Below are 15,557 nucleotides of genomic sequence, written 5' to 3'. Positions count from 1 at the left end.
TATGGTGGTTCTGGTTTAATATAAAACAAGAAAACAATGACTTGAGAAGAATGTTGACGTCATCAACGTGAACAACAGAAACTATGAACTCTTACTAAATGTAACCAAAGTCCGTCTGTTGCATAAACCAAAGTCTGGTCACCTCTGACCTCTGACTCCTGGTCTGGTTTCTCTCAACACATGTTTGGGAAACAAACACTTTCTTCGAGAAAGGTGAAGTTTTGCTTTCAATCAAGATGCTCCTCATGTTCTCCAGTCAGATTGTTGCAGAGATCTTCCAGAAGTTGACGTATCAGAATCTAGAAATCCCTCCTTTCAGGAGAGAGAGAGTGTGTTTGAGCTGTGACCTCTCCATCATATCATTGCGGCACATTAACCGTTCCTAAACGGGCCTCTGCTGCTTTTCCAAAACTACCAATCACAAACCGGTGAGCAGCCAGGGTTGGCACGGCGGCGTTGCCAGCGGGGCTCCCGGAGGCTCGCCAGCTCCAGGAGCCCCGTTCTCCCTCGCTCTCCCTCGCTGGCTGCCAGGCTCCGGGCGATGCCGAGAAAAAAAACAACCTGCTGCCACGCTCGCCGAGAGGAAGGGTGTCTTCCAGTTCAGGCGGCGCCGGCTGCCGGCTGCTGGCTGGCTGGCTGTCTTTGCTGGCTGCATCGCATCATCAGCCCTGGCTGCTGGTGCCGCTGCCGAGGCGTTCCAGGCCTTCGGGTAATTACAACACTTGCCCTTTGAAAGCGAGCCCCGTCCTGCTCGCCGTTATCTGGACGCTGTGATCCGACGCTCCATGCTGCTCCGTCCTCAGGGGGGAAGCCTTTGAAGGGCCTCTCTTAGTTATTTTTATTTGTGTGATAGCGGAGCGCCGTCATGCTCCGGACAAACCTTCCCTTTGTGCCCCTGAAGTACATTCCACTTGTGGCGACGTCTGAAGTGGCTGCTGAGCGCCGAGGAGGAGCAGCCAGCAGTAATGATGCTTGTGTGGCCCCCGGACGAGCCTCGCCGGCCAAACTGGCTCCCGTGGCTGAATTATTTTTGGTGGCCTGAGAGCACGTGTGTGTGTGTGCGTGTGTGTGTGTGTGTGTGTGTGTGTTGTACAGTGACCTGAGGAGGCTCTCTACAGAAACAAAATCCCCCCGCCAAAAAGAGTGACAGAGGAAAAGCTTTATTTTTAATTTTTCTTTAGCGTATCTCTCTCTCACACACACACACACATTGTTTGCTTTATATTTGCTGTTTTTTATCCTCACACACACACACAAAAACACGCACACACTGGGCTTCACACTCCCTCTCAGGTTTGTGTGTGTGTTGTTGCTCTCAGTCATTAGCCGGCCGTGGTGTTAGCCTGTTTGCGGCCCGGGGGGAAACGTCATTAAGGCGATATTGTGGACGCTCAGCCAAGGTTTGTTTTTGTCTTTGGAAAGGGGCCCCGGGTCCCTGGAGGGGCCCCGGCAGTGCTCCTGGGGTCCAGTTTGTTTATAACACTTCTTTGGCAGTTTGGAGGAGGTTGTCACCACAGCGGCACCAGTGGGTTTCCAATGCTAATTGGTCTCCTGGAACTTTCACTAATGGTTCCAAGTAGCTGGGGGAATAAATTATTGTGCCGCGTTCTATGGCAACAGTCTCACGTACACATCCATACGGACACGCAGAGAGAGAGACAGACAGCGGGGACACAAACACAGCGCTTAGTTTATGATTTTTCTGTACTTATGAGATCAAACGGGCGCGATAAATGATTCATAAAGCGTCTCATTTGGCATTCGCAGCCCCACGATTTGACGCTTGTTTGTCAAATGGCAATTTGATTCAGGACAGCATGGGGCGAATGCAGGAGCGTAATTGGACGTGGCGAGGTCATATGCGATATGATTAATTTTTAAGAATTACCGGAAGATATGTTAATGAGCCTCGCAGCGATGAGAAGGACGTGAATTCATTGTGCAGGAGATTATGAGGCCGATAGTGATGTTGTTATTAATGATGGATGATCGGCTCTGTCACGTTATCACTCTGAGAGCTCCATCGATGCTCACGGAAATAAATGCTTTCTGACAAATCTCTTACATTTCTGTCTCGTTGGAGGATGAGACGTGTGAATCTTTCCTCTGAGGCTGAACGTGTTTCACTCACTCTAATGCGTCTCTTATGTAACAGAAGAGAAACTACAGTTTATTTATACTCCTCTGGTATATGTCTCATTTTAAATAAAAGTACGACAGTGGTATTGACAAAGAAAAGCATCTTAAATAGTAAAACTCCCTGTGCTGCAGATCAGATATTATATAAATAGATTATTATTAGAGCTCATTTTAATCCATAACAATGCAAAATAGTTTATAGGTTGATTATATTTTTCTCAGAAGTCAAACCCTTTCAAAACTTTACGTGACAATAAATAAATGAATAAATAAGAATTTTAAAAAGACTTGCAGTTGGTCACATAACTTTAACACGGATATATAACTCCTAACTCCCTAAAGACTAAAAATGATGTTCAATAAATGTTGAAGCAGACTGTTAACTCTTCAGATGAAGCAGGTGAAGACGTGAAACCTCAGATTCAAATGTAAAACAGTTTAAAAACAAAAAGCAACATGTATCAGAAATTACAAATGATCGTAATTATATTACAGAAACATTGTTTGACTTCAAAACTTCGTCTTCATTTAAAAGAAGTAGATCTACTCTACTGTTGAGACTCACTGAGACCAAACAATGACTTTGTTTTACCATCGTTGGAAGACATTAGTACACCAAAAGAACGATATTTCCCTCTGAGGAGCAAATATAACTGTTTCAGAAGTACCTGAGAAGTATACTTGAGTACTTTTACTTAGGTAAATGTACTGTGTTAAAAAAATGCTGCAGCAGAACGACATGAAAATGTTTGTTGATTAAAAATTATGTATTTTTTATTTGTTTTTTTAGCATCTGATTTATAAAAAAAATGCTGCTGTAATAAAATAAAAAAATAAATATTGTAAAATAAATGAAAAATAAATAAAGTAAAATAAAAAATAAAAACATAAATAAAGTAAAATAAAAAATAAATATAGTTTGTTATAAATGTACTTTTTTATTGATGTAGTTTATTATAAATATACTGTCTGACTCTGAACCCCGTGCTGCGTTCACTGACTCCCTCCAGCCGTGGGACACTAAACGCAGCACATCTGAACACCCTCCCGTCTGTCTGATGGATATTAATGCGTTGGATTCAGTCTGCCGCTGTTCAACATGCCACACTGACCCACGACACCGAGAGCCTCATTTGGCTCCACCCGTCCCCCTGTGGAGCCGAGTCAGAAACCCAGCGCTCCCTCCAGATGCCTCCACAGACTGCCGAGCAGCTCTGGTTCGGTTTCATGTTGGAGTCTGAGAGCCGTTTGGATGAAACGCTCACCGGCCGGCCGGTTTGCCCTCTGGCTACCTGGACGGCTGTTTTGGCCAAGCAGCTGCCCGGTTGGCTGGCTGGTTGTCAGGGGCGACGGGCACTGAGGGATGGGGTTTGGTGTGGTGGGAGGGTGTGGGGGTCCACAGTGGTGCCTCCATCGCTGGACGTCATCCAACTGTTAGTGACCTTGGCTTGGACTCCACCCAGCTGGACGGAGACAGAGAGTGTGTGTGTGTGTGTGTGTGTGTGTGTGTGTGTGTGTGTGTGTGTGTGTGTGTGTGTGTGTGTGTGTGTGTGTGTAGGGGAAACAGGGCCGCTTTTCAAAATAAAGGAATTTGGTAACACAGTAATTTCATTATAAAGAATTGAAAATCTCCTGGAAAGATTGATGTCATTTGATTGTTATTTTTAGGGGAGATAAAGATAAAGTTCTGATATAGTTACTTCAGTCGTGTTGAGTTTAAAAAGCAGTTTTTCCCTTCAAATAAATCGCTGATTGTCTCCTGTCTGAGTTACATTATATTTTACATAATCATAACTGCTGATGTGCACATCGTAAAAAGCTCTTTCTTATCAAGTGAAATGGGCTTTTACTACTTTTTAACTTCTGAGTTTTATTTCTGAGTTCTGTTTCATTGACTTGTCTGATTTATCACAAAGATCCTCTGGAAACATTATTGCTGCTGTTGCAGATTTATTGACTCGTTTTGATTTTATTTATTTCAAAAACAGAACTGATGCAATGTGATGAATATTTCTGTAGTGTAATCTCAGACTGTCCCTTTTTATTTGAGGCATCCCAGCTGTTTGTTTGTTTATGTTGATGCTACATCGATGCTAACCTTAGCCGCTCTACATTTACACCAGTCCTGATCTGAATCCCTGTTTTGTCTCTGGTGACTCTGTTAGTGGTGTCTTTGTTTTGTCCTTTTGGAGGCTAACGTTAGCGTAACATTAATGTAACATACTGTGATAAACTGTAAAAACAGAACCATGCTCACAGATGTGTTGATGCTCTGCTTGTCCTTTCTCTCTTCCAGCCGGTGTTGTGACAAGAAGAGCTGCGGAAATCGCAACGAGACGCCCTCCGACCCCGTCATCATCGACAGGTAGGAGCTCACCTGATCACAGACCTGCCTCTCTCTCTCTGTCTCTCTACCGCCGTGTACCTGTCTATCTCCTTTCCTTCTACACCAACACACTGTTTCATGCTTTACTCATGGAGTCGGGTTCAGTCCAGGACGCTCAGTTTGATTCATATCGGTGACTTCCACGTCTGGATAAGAATGGAAAAAAACTGACTGTTTCCACTTTTCTGTTTTCTGAAATATTAAAATTCAGACTTTCTACGAAGATAATTGATCATACAAGCAGAGTGTTGCTCATGGCGAAAGAGAGATTGATCGCCAGAGTGATCTTTATGCCGCCAAAAACGAGACAAGAAGTATTTAACTGAACGCACAAACCTACACGAAGCATCCTCTACGCCTGAACGCAACACAGCTAAGTTCTCTGAGGGCTCGACTATCCCAAATACAAAGGCTTGTTGAAAGCTATTGATGCAAACTTTCTGTATAATGGGGGATTTGTAGGCCATATGTAAGGGCAACAGTATTGCCTTGGTATATAGAAATATTTACAGAGAAAACTGGAAGAAGTATTTTGAAACTGTGTAGGAACCCTGAAACACTCTGTGTGGAGTTCTGGGTTCATGTTTTACAGAAGATAAAAGCTGAATGCGGCATTATTAAATCTGCTGGGAAGTTTCTGGCTTTCTTGTTTTAGATCAAAACATCTTTAGTTTATTTAGAGCTTAAAGGAATCCATAGTTATTTGACAGTAAAAACTGGCTGTAGAAGAGATTTGTTGGAGAATCAGTTGAAACCATCAGCTGTTGGTTTTTTAGCTCTTTTACATTCACTGCTGCTGATTTTTCCAGATCCTTCCTTCCCTGTTTCAGTTAATTTATCAATTAAAAACTCAACTTGCATGGACTTGTAACGTGCTGCATAAAGACGATCCATCACACTCCATCTTTAATCATCTTTCTCTTCACAAATTGAAGTGAGCTGAAGGTCTGCTGACTCTCTCCTCACCCGGCTGTCTTCTCTCTACAAACTCAGCCGACACCACCGTCATGTCAGATTTCTATTTGTTGTTTTTCTGGCGGCTCACTTCTTCCTCACCTCTCACTTCCGACGACATACTCGACTGTGTGAATTGTGTAATCAACACCACGGGGGTAAATGACGTTGACGTGCTGCTATTTGAGCTCAGCCCTCTGATCGTTTCCTTCCTCTTCTGGACCTCAAAGCACCAAACACAACTTTATGTTGTCATGGTTTCAGGTTTCTGGATTTCATTCTCCTCAAAGACTTCCATTGATTTGTTTTGATTCGCCCCAGTTCAATGGTTCTTTAAATAAGAGTTTATCCTGTGAAGCTGAATATATTTTTATATTATGTGTTGTAATTTGAACACACATTTACCTTGAAACCAAGGAAAGTCAATCTGAAACATTTGTACCAAAGTAACTTAAATGTTTTCATGTTCTCTCACAAAAGCCACAGATCCAAAGATTGATTTGGAGAATTGATATTGGATTATTCATTTGAAACGTCCCTGAAAAGTCCCAATTTACTTTACTCACTTTGTTTGTCTATTTTAGAAGGTTAGATTTGTACTTGTGTCCCATTCCTTGTTTATCGATTGAAAAAACTGCATATTTGATTATAAAAACGTAGCTTTTGTTTTCATGATTCCGTCCTGCCGACTCTCATGGACTTATTTTTGTCCTATCTCGTCCCATCACGTGATGAATAGTTAAATTGATAACTGAAAACATGTCAGGTTCTACTCTTCATGCCCACATGTAAAGGGGTTAATCATCTGCATATAAATGGATAATGGAGAGTGTGTTCCAGTGATACCATTGACTGTATATATAAGAAGTCCACTTAGTCTCCATGACGACTCCCATTGGTTTGTGGACTGCGGTCTGGAGTTTGGCATTTTTGCAGTCGCCATCTTGTTTTGAAACAAGTTTAAGTTGTAAGACAATGGCGAGGTAGAGACCTGTCAATCAGTGTGTAGCCCCGCCCTAAAGCATCCCCTGCTTTATGGTCTGTTTGACTCTAAATGGAGCATCATTTACTAAATGAACATCATGCTGTATTGAAGAAGACTTGAAACTAGAGATTGAGACCATAAACTCATGTTTACAATGTTTACTGAGGGAATAAATCAAGAGAGAAGTAGAGTCATTTTCTCATAGACTTCTATGAGGTTGTCGCTTGAGTGACAGAAGAAACATGTTGATGGTTTTGGAACTACAGTTCCTATCATGCTTTGGGGGATGTAAATATCTCCATTAGAAGTACGATTTATCTGTTAGCTGTGAGCTCATGAACGTACAGACGACTATTACTGGATTACTTTGAATACGGAAGAAAACTTAAAAACATCATAATTCTCAGGCAGGTTCTGCAGCGTCTTTTGTCTATGATTTCTAGGTGGATTTATGGACGTTTATTTTGGATGGACTTGAAAGATAATAGAAGTGAAAGTCACTCTGGATCATATATTTATTATTGTAATATCTTATAGTGCCTTAATCTCCTCTATGAGCTGTGTGTTGCTGAGCGTTAAAATCAGCAGCCAAACCACATTGACGAACTTGTTGTTTTTAGAACACCTGCATGCACCTGTCCCTTTCACCTCCCTCCCTCCTCACCCCCTCTCTTATCTCCCCCCAACATCTGTTATAATCCTTTTTTAGTTATACGATGGAAACTAAACCTGCTGCATTGACTCTATTATATATTTTGAAACCATCAGTGACGATGCTTCATTTATTTTTCCTCCAATGCCACATAAAAAAGAATATAAACTGCGACAGCCAATCAGACGGCTCCAAAAAACACACTTTTTTTTAATACAGCATCACAATCCTTCATTAACGCCGCGTTCGTCCTCGCCGTCTAATCCCTCCGCCCTCGGTGTCCTTGGAGTCGGGCGGCTGTCCGTCACAGCGCCCGGCTGTGATTGGCCGGGTCGCAGTGGTGGGAGCCAATGACCTCAGAGGGGGTCAGGAGGGAGAATGAACGGTAGGGGGGGGCAGTATCATCTCCATGTTGGCTCGTTAGAGAGGCCTTGGACTGCGGCCAGGACATACACACACACACACACACACACACACACACACACACACACACACACACACACACACACACACACACACACACACACACACACACACGTAGAGGTGATACACACTCTTATACTGTATGAGCGCAGACACACTCTCTACATATATAGGAGAAAATGTATACAATATACACGTGTTCATACATGTCAGAATGGGAATACATCATACACCTTATAGAATGTACACACACACACACACACACACACACACACACACACACACACACACACACACACACACACACACACACACACACACACACACACACACACACACACACACACACACTGTCCTCTCACCTCAGGCTGTGTGTTGTGTTCAGTGTGTGTTTGATGGGTGTTTTTAGAGGTCTTGTCACCTCTCTGTGTCTTCTGTCACACATGAGATGGACTCCATTCACCCCCCGACCCCCCTCCCAGACACAAAGGATTATGGGTACTGCTGGGTAGAGCTATATAGGGACTGAACTGTGTGAAAACTATCCAGTATTTCCCTACAAAGAAGATAAAAGTACCAAAAAAGCATATATGTGTAACAAAATTAGTTAATTATATTATTTAAAATGTTGTTAATAATCAGAACCAGCTTTATTTTGCTAAATATGTTTTTGCTGACTTTGAGTTTGACTCTCAATAAACACGAAGCGCCACATAAACATTATACAAGAACATATCTATTAATGGCAGACAAAATACATATATCAACTGTATATGCAGGTTAATTTGTTGTTGTAAAATGTGAATGCTGGGTTGCAAATAGTGCAATGAGAGTTTGAACAAATACTGTGTGACTGCTGTAATATGTTACTTTATATACTAGGTAGTTTATTTACAGTATAATCATGTAATTAAGACTCAGAATCAGGTTTGTTGCTAAGATTTAGCAATTAACTATTAACCTATCAAGAAAAAAATTAAAGATAAAAAACAAACGTTCTGCAAAAGTCAGAAAACCTAAATATAGAATCGTAACATTTAGAATAAAAATACTTTAAATATATGTAGAATTTTTATGTTTTTAAAATGAAGAGCTGTACAGTTTTTAGCAGAAATATGCAAAAGTTCACAGTGTGAAGTCTAAAGAAAACATAGCAAAGTATAAAGATAGCAGTCCAGAAGATAATGCATGTCAGTGTCATATCTACGGGGGCATTTTTTACATTAAACCATATATATATATATATATATATATATATATATATATATATATATATATATAGATAGATAGATAGATTTTGGTGTTGCATGGATCGTCCTCTCTGACACAAACCAACATCCTGACGTTCTGCAGCGTCGTCTCGTTTCTTCTCACTTCAGCATCACTTTGAGTCTCTGCAGAACAAACCGTCTCCGTCCTCCTCGTCCATCCTCTGCAGCTCCACCGCTTTAATTAGGACACGACAGGACACTGATACTAGTCCACTAACCCAGGGAATACACACACACACACACACACACACACACACACACACACACACACACACACACACACACACACACACACACACACACACACACACACACACACACAGTTATTGTGTGCATATTAATGGACACACACACACACATATATGTGCAGACACACACTGTGATTTACTGCAGCTCTGCTTGTTTCTCTGCATTTTAGCGCCTGTTAAGAAATGCAGGATTTATTACTGTGACCGCTCTGATACACACTTAAACACACACACATATATATTTATACAACACGTGTGTGTGTGTGTGTGGGGGGTATTTTAGTGTGTTTAGTGACCCATCATGCAAATGATGTAGCTCAGTAGCTACAGTAAAGCAGTTTAATGTTGTGAATTCACGTCTCGCTGAAATAAATCAAACTGACACACACACACACACACACACACACACACACACACACACACACACACACACACACACACACACACACACACACACACACACACACACACACACACACACGCTGATCTTCATGCCTCATCATTTAACACAAAGCTCTTTCACCATTTTATTTGCTTTCTCTGATCTGTGACCGTTCTCTGTTCTTGCCGCTGTGACCTTTGACCTCCTGACTCGGTAGGATTTCATGTTTTAGGAGCAGTGATGATGATAACAGCAGGTTTCCTCACACGTTGGTGTGTTTTAAAGGTTTTCACTGCTGAGAGATCTAACCTTTTATTTTGGTGAAATGTGCCGTTAATCACACAGATTATACCAGATATTAAAATCATCTTGCATTTAATTTATTTTTATTTTTTAGAAACAATAACAAACACAGTGATAAAAAAAAAAAAGAATCATTTTTAGATCAATTAATCAAAATAGGATTCATTGCTAAGTGTTTTTTTTGGTGCGTAATAATCAACATACCAAGAGAAATCAAAACAGTCAAGAAACATAAATATAGAATTGAAAAATAACAATAGAAATAATAAAAATACTATATTCAAAGATATATACAATGCATCAGTTTTTACTAAAATATATATTTTTAAATAATAATTAACAATAATAATTATAACACAAATAATAATAATAATAACAATGATAATACTGATAACAAATTAAAATAAATTTATAAAAAATATTGTTATTATTATTATGATTAAAATTGTATTTATCAGACAAACAAACAAACGTAAATTTAAAAGAACATCACACTCGAAAAATGCAATAATGAACAGTGATTTAAATAAGTTGTCAAACATAGAGATACAACAAAATGTAAAAGAACAATATTAAAAATAAAGACAATATTTTTTATTTTATACAATATCATAAATGTCATGTTTCAAGAATGTGGAAACAGAAATCTCAGAGAAAGAGAAAATCACTGCAGACGTAAAAGAGGAAACATGTTTCTTGTGTTTTTGGTGAACTGAACCTTTAACTCTACAACATCTATTCAGCAGCTTCACTCCCAAAAAACAGGAAGTTATTTGAGCTGTGTGTGTGTGTGTGTGTGTGTGTGTGTGTGTGTGTGTGTGTGTGTGTGTGTGTGTGTGTGTGTGTGTGTGTGTGTGCGTGTGTGTGCATGTGCATATAAATGTGCCCTGATGTTCCTCTCAGAGGTCGCTTTGTTTCCTCCGTTTGCCAGTTAATGGCCAAAATCCTGCCGAGGCAGCAGAACCCGGCGCTGACGGATCGCCGTAACGCCGCCGTTATTACACGCTAATATTGCAATTAGATGGGTGGACAAGTTGCCCGAGCGGGGCAATAAATTGCCACAGAGTGTCAGAGCGTACGAGGAGGCCGAGCTCTAATTACCCAGAACACACCTCTTCATCCTCCCTCCCTCTCCCCCTCCCTCCTCCTCCTCCGCTGTCTGACCATCACCCTCCTGCTTTAATGGCCGGGCCTTACATGGAGGTCATGACCCCCCTTTACAGACACACACACACACACACACACACACACACACACACACACACACACACACACACACACACACACACACACACACACACACACACACACACAGATTGGCACTTGTTCCTCTAACGCCATTTGCAGCTTTGATGTCGTCTGCGGAGAGGGTGAGTTTAGAGTGATGGAGAGCGACCTTTGACCTCCACACTCAGCATCAGCCTCCCGCTCCGCCTCCTGCAGACACACTCCTGGTATCGAACCTGTGGCCCCCTCATTGAAGATTATCCTTTATTAGTCCCACAGTGGGAACCTTTGCAAACCAATAGATGTTATTTAGTTTAGTAAATAACTACATTTCCCATCAGCCCTGTTGCCTCCTGCATTAAACACATTGAAAGTGATTTTCCTTCATCTGCCATCTGAACCAAATTAAGGGAAATTTAAAGTTAAAGTCAAGGCCTCTTGTTTAATTTTAATATGACATGTTTTTATTTATTTTTGTGAATGAATCATCATTTGTTTAAGGAGGAACTCCTGCACGCTGTCTTTGTCTCACCATTAAGAAGCTTTATCGCCTCCTGGGAGCAGAAACAGCAGCCAGGAAGCTTTGATTTACAACACAGAGGGTTTCTTTTGTTTTTATTAGTTGTTCTCCTTCAACTCAGCTCTTCTTTTAGTTCTAGCCATGAAAACAGCTTTTACTCATTAATTCAGTGTTGTGTCTTTGTTACACCTGGTCTCCCATCAGTCACATTTGGACAGATTTTTATAAAATCAGTCAGTCGACCTGTCAATCAGTGTGTAGCCCCGCCCCTAAAGCATACTTTATGGTCTGTTTGACTCTAAATGGAGCATCATTTACTAAATGAACATCATGCTGTATTGAAGAAGACTTGAAACTAGAGATTGAGACCATAAACTCATGTTTACAATGTTTACTGAGGGAATAAATCAAGAGAGAAGTAGAGTCATTTTCTCATAGACTTCTATACAACCAGAGGAGTCGCCCCCTGGTGGACAGGAGAGAGAATGCAGCTTTAAGTGTTCACACCTCGTGGCTTCTTGGACAAGGAGAGGTTATAATGAGACAAAACTGATTGTCAGGAATAAACTGAGTCTGCATATGGACAGCAGGAAGTTTGAGACGTTTTTCACCATGAAGACTTCTTGTTTTCAGAATTAACTTAAGTAAGAAGATTTATTTCTATTGTTTAGCATTTGTGCAGAAACACGAACATGAAACTCTCCTGTTGAACCATCAGAACAAAAGATGAGCCACTGTGTTAGAAAACATCTGGTTCTTTCATAAGAAAATCTACAAGAAGCTTGAAGGAGAGAAGTCAACTACAACTCCCAGGGTGCATTTCACCAACATGCATCTAATGCTCTGTGAAGAATGAAGCACCAGTCGAGTTTGTTTTGGGTGAAAATCCAGTCAAGTAGCGGCTTCGAAACGGCAGCTTTGAGTCACGTTTCAGTGTTGGACCCTATGGAGGGTTAACTCCATAGGGGGCAGGTGTTGGGGGGGATGGGGGGGTTATCTGCCCCCGTGGACTCTTCCCAGCAATCGTAGCGTATTGATCCGGGCGAGCGAGGCCCATCGGAGCCGGCCAGATTAAGAGTATAGATTTACAATAAAAGCAGGACATTACTGGGCAGGCCAGGCTAAAACTGAAAGGAGAGAGAAACCGGGGTGGGGGGAGAGTAAGAGTCAGTCAGAGGGGGAGAGAAAAAGGCCTGGAGGTTGCCGCAGGGGTTTCTGGGTAATTTTGAGTGAAGGTGCAGGTCAACTGCTGCGACGTGATTTGAGGTTTATGTCGGTTATCGGAGGAGGCCGTTGTTACGACGACGTGTTAATGGGGTTTTATTGGTGCCGACATGGATGGACGACCTGCAGGGGCAATGCATCATGGGTAAAGTGGGATCAGGTTGTACTGACAGTGTTTCATTTGGAAGGTTAATTCTGATGGAGAGCTGCTGAAAGAAGAGATTTTGTACCGATATTCAACAGCATTTTTAGTATTTCTAAGTAACAAACGGACAGTAATGGTACATTTGAAACTGTATATAATTTAAAATAAGCATTTTGTGATTTAAATGTTTGAAAAGAGCCACAACGACATCTCTGTCAATAATCACATTAATATTTAACATTTTCAAGTTAAGAATTTTAATCTCAAAATCAAAGAGAAGATGGGGTTTACATAACAACAGGTGGTTGTAAATGGGTGTGGGGACAATTGAAAGACGTGGTTGTTAAGGCTCCAATTAAAAACACTGTCCAGGTGCATTTTGGGAATTGTAGGATCCATTTTTTTCCACATTTGCTGATCAGATTTGGACCGTTCTGCTTTTAAATGTGTCCCTAATGAATCCAACTACTAAATGCACCTTTAAGTCATAATGTCACCACTTTTAAACTATATATTAATTAGTTTTTTAGGAGTTGTGTTTAGACAACATTTAGCATTTAATAACTTTGATTTAAAAATGGTTTTGGATAAAAATAATTGTTTCTGATTGGTTCAAAAGTATTGTATTTCCAGGAAATCCATTTGTAGTTCCTCCAAAAGAAGAATAGTGGTTTCAGTTTGACTTTAAAAACATCATCAGGAGCAGAAAACTACAGCTGATACAGCTCCTCCACTGTCTCTCCAGTCCTCCCAGTCCTCCCAGTCCTCCCAGTACAGAGCACTGTAGACAGACACGCTGCTGATGCATCTGTTGTGAAGTTTGTGGAGTGCTTTGCGGTTGACGGTGTGTAAAATATAGATGGTGGCTGGATGCTGCAGCAGGTGGCCTGATGTTCACGCTGAATTATTCACACAATCACACGAGGAAACACAAACAGTCTGAGTTTAACGCTCAGATTTCTGTCTGATCTGTTCTTACTGGTTCTCCTTCATATTAGAATCATCTGGTCATGTCGAGCTCACTGATGTGGTTTTATTTAAACGCTTTGCTGCATATTTGTGAAGTCGACTTTGATTTACACAGAGAGAGAGAGAGAGGGAGAGGTCAGAGGTCAAGTATCAGTCCTGTTTTTAGAGCCCTGTTTACTTTATGTGACCAAGACGGGAAACAAGAATAGTTCTGAGGAACGCTGGCTGTGTGTGTGTGTGTGTGTGTGTGTGTGTGTGTGTGTGTGTGTGTGTGTGTGTGTGTGTGTGTGTGTGTGTGTGTTTGACCTCTGCCACTGTTTTCCAGAAACGTTCCTCTCTAGAAAAACGATAGCATGAGTTGTTTGTTTACGTCCAGCAGAAACAGAGGAGGCTCTCTGGTCTTCTCTTCTGTCGAGCTTCTCTTCTGTCTCTCAGATGTGTGTTTGTGTGTGTGGTGGTTTTGGGGGGGGGGGGGGGGTAGCTACCTGTCTGGGAGTCTCCATTAGGCCCCGGTGGAGCTGGGGGGGCCTCTAGGGGCCCTCGGGGCTCCTTCAGGTTTGATGTGATCCAGGGAGAAATGTTCAGTGGCCCGGGGCGAACCACAGCCACGGAGCAGAGGAGAGGAGTTTGTTTACAGAGATGGATGATGGAGGTGAAGAGCAAGAAATCTAGAATATTAGTTATAAAACAGACATTTAAGGGCTGCAGCTTACACTTATTTCCATTATTATCAATTCATCTGCCATTGTTTTAGTCCATTAGCACTCAGGAAATAGTTAAACATGTTTCAGTTTTCTGATGTTTTGTCAAAAAACAAAAAAGATCATGTTTACTGAGAAATAAAAATTAAAATCTTCATATTTGAGAGGCTGAAAACAGCAATTATTTCAGATTTTACAATAACAAAAATAACATTTGTTCTAAAAACGTACCATTAGAGAAAATAATATATTGTGAGGGGAGGTAAGTTTAATCGCAATTAAAGGGCTTTATATAAAATATCAGAAGAGAAAGAGCAAAAAGAAACCTATTATAAGAGGATATTTAAATACACCAACACAGGTGAAACTGAAAGAACTGACTCTGGTGAAGGCCCTGAAGGCAGCATGGTTAGAGTCCTGGTTCAGGGAGGACCAGAGCTGATCCCGTCCCGTCAGCTGGTTCCCACTTCCTGTTGACTCCTAATTGGATTGAGGGATTACATCACCACCTGCAGCTTCGTTAGCTGCCTCAGCGTGTCAACATCCAGCTGTGCTCAGCTGGAAACACCCGACCCCCCCCAACAACCCCCCACACGGACCCACCGGGGGATCATGGGAACTTTAGGAGACCACCACCCCCTCCCCCCACTCTCCACCTTCTCCCCTCTTCCTCCCATCGCCAAATCCCCCTCCCAGCATGCACCTCTCACCCCCCTCAATGAGAATCACCATGCAGATCTCAGCGCACACATACATCAGTCCTCCCGCCTCGTGCTTAATATCACACCTCTTCTCTTGGGTTTTTTCAGTCCTCTAAACTCAGCTGATGTAAAGAGCTGTTTATTTCTCCTCTGAATGTCAAGTTAGAAGTGTCAAATCTCACTGTGTTACTCGGGTTGCCATTGGCAACCATTCTTGGAGATTGGCGACCAATTCTGGGCCTTTGGTTGCCGTCAGTGGAAAACACTCTACAACATAAAATACAGACAGGAAAACAGCAAAAAAACTACAAATATAAACATTTTTGT

General features: G+C 41.6%; 1 protein-coding gene across 1 annotated transcript in view; it reads left to right on the top strand.

The window, feature by feature from the left end:
• The window catches only part of LOC129089727 (transcription factor COE3-like), a 136,314-nt gene that overhangs the window by 29,123 nt on the left and 91,634 nt on the right, over positions 1-15,557 (top strand). The window contains 1 exon segment of the mRNA XM_054597073.1: positions 4,436-4,504. Within this exon segment, the coding sequence (XP_054453048.1) occupies positions 4,436-4,504 (69 nt within the window).

Source organism: Anoplopoma fimbria, chromosome 4 (genome assembly GCF_027596085.1).
Source record: "Anoplopoma fimbria isolate UVic2021 breed Golden Eagle Sablefish chromosome 4, Afim_UVic_2022, whole genome shotgun sequence".
Classification (NCBI taxonomy): domain Eukaryota; kingdom Metazoa; phylum Chordata; class Actinopteri; order Perciformes; family Anoplopomatidae; genus Anoplopoma; species Anoplopoma fimbria.
This window is presented reverse-complemented; position numbering and strand designations above follow the sequence as displayed.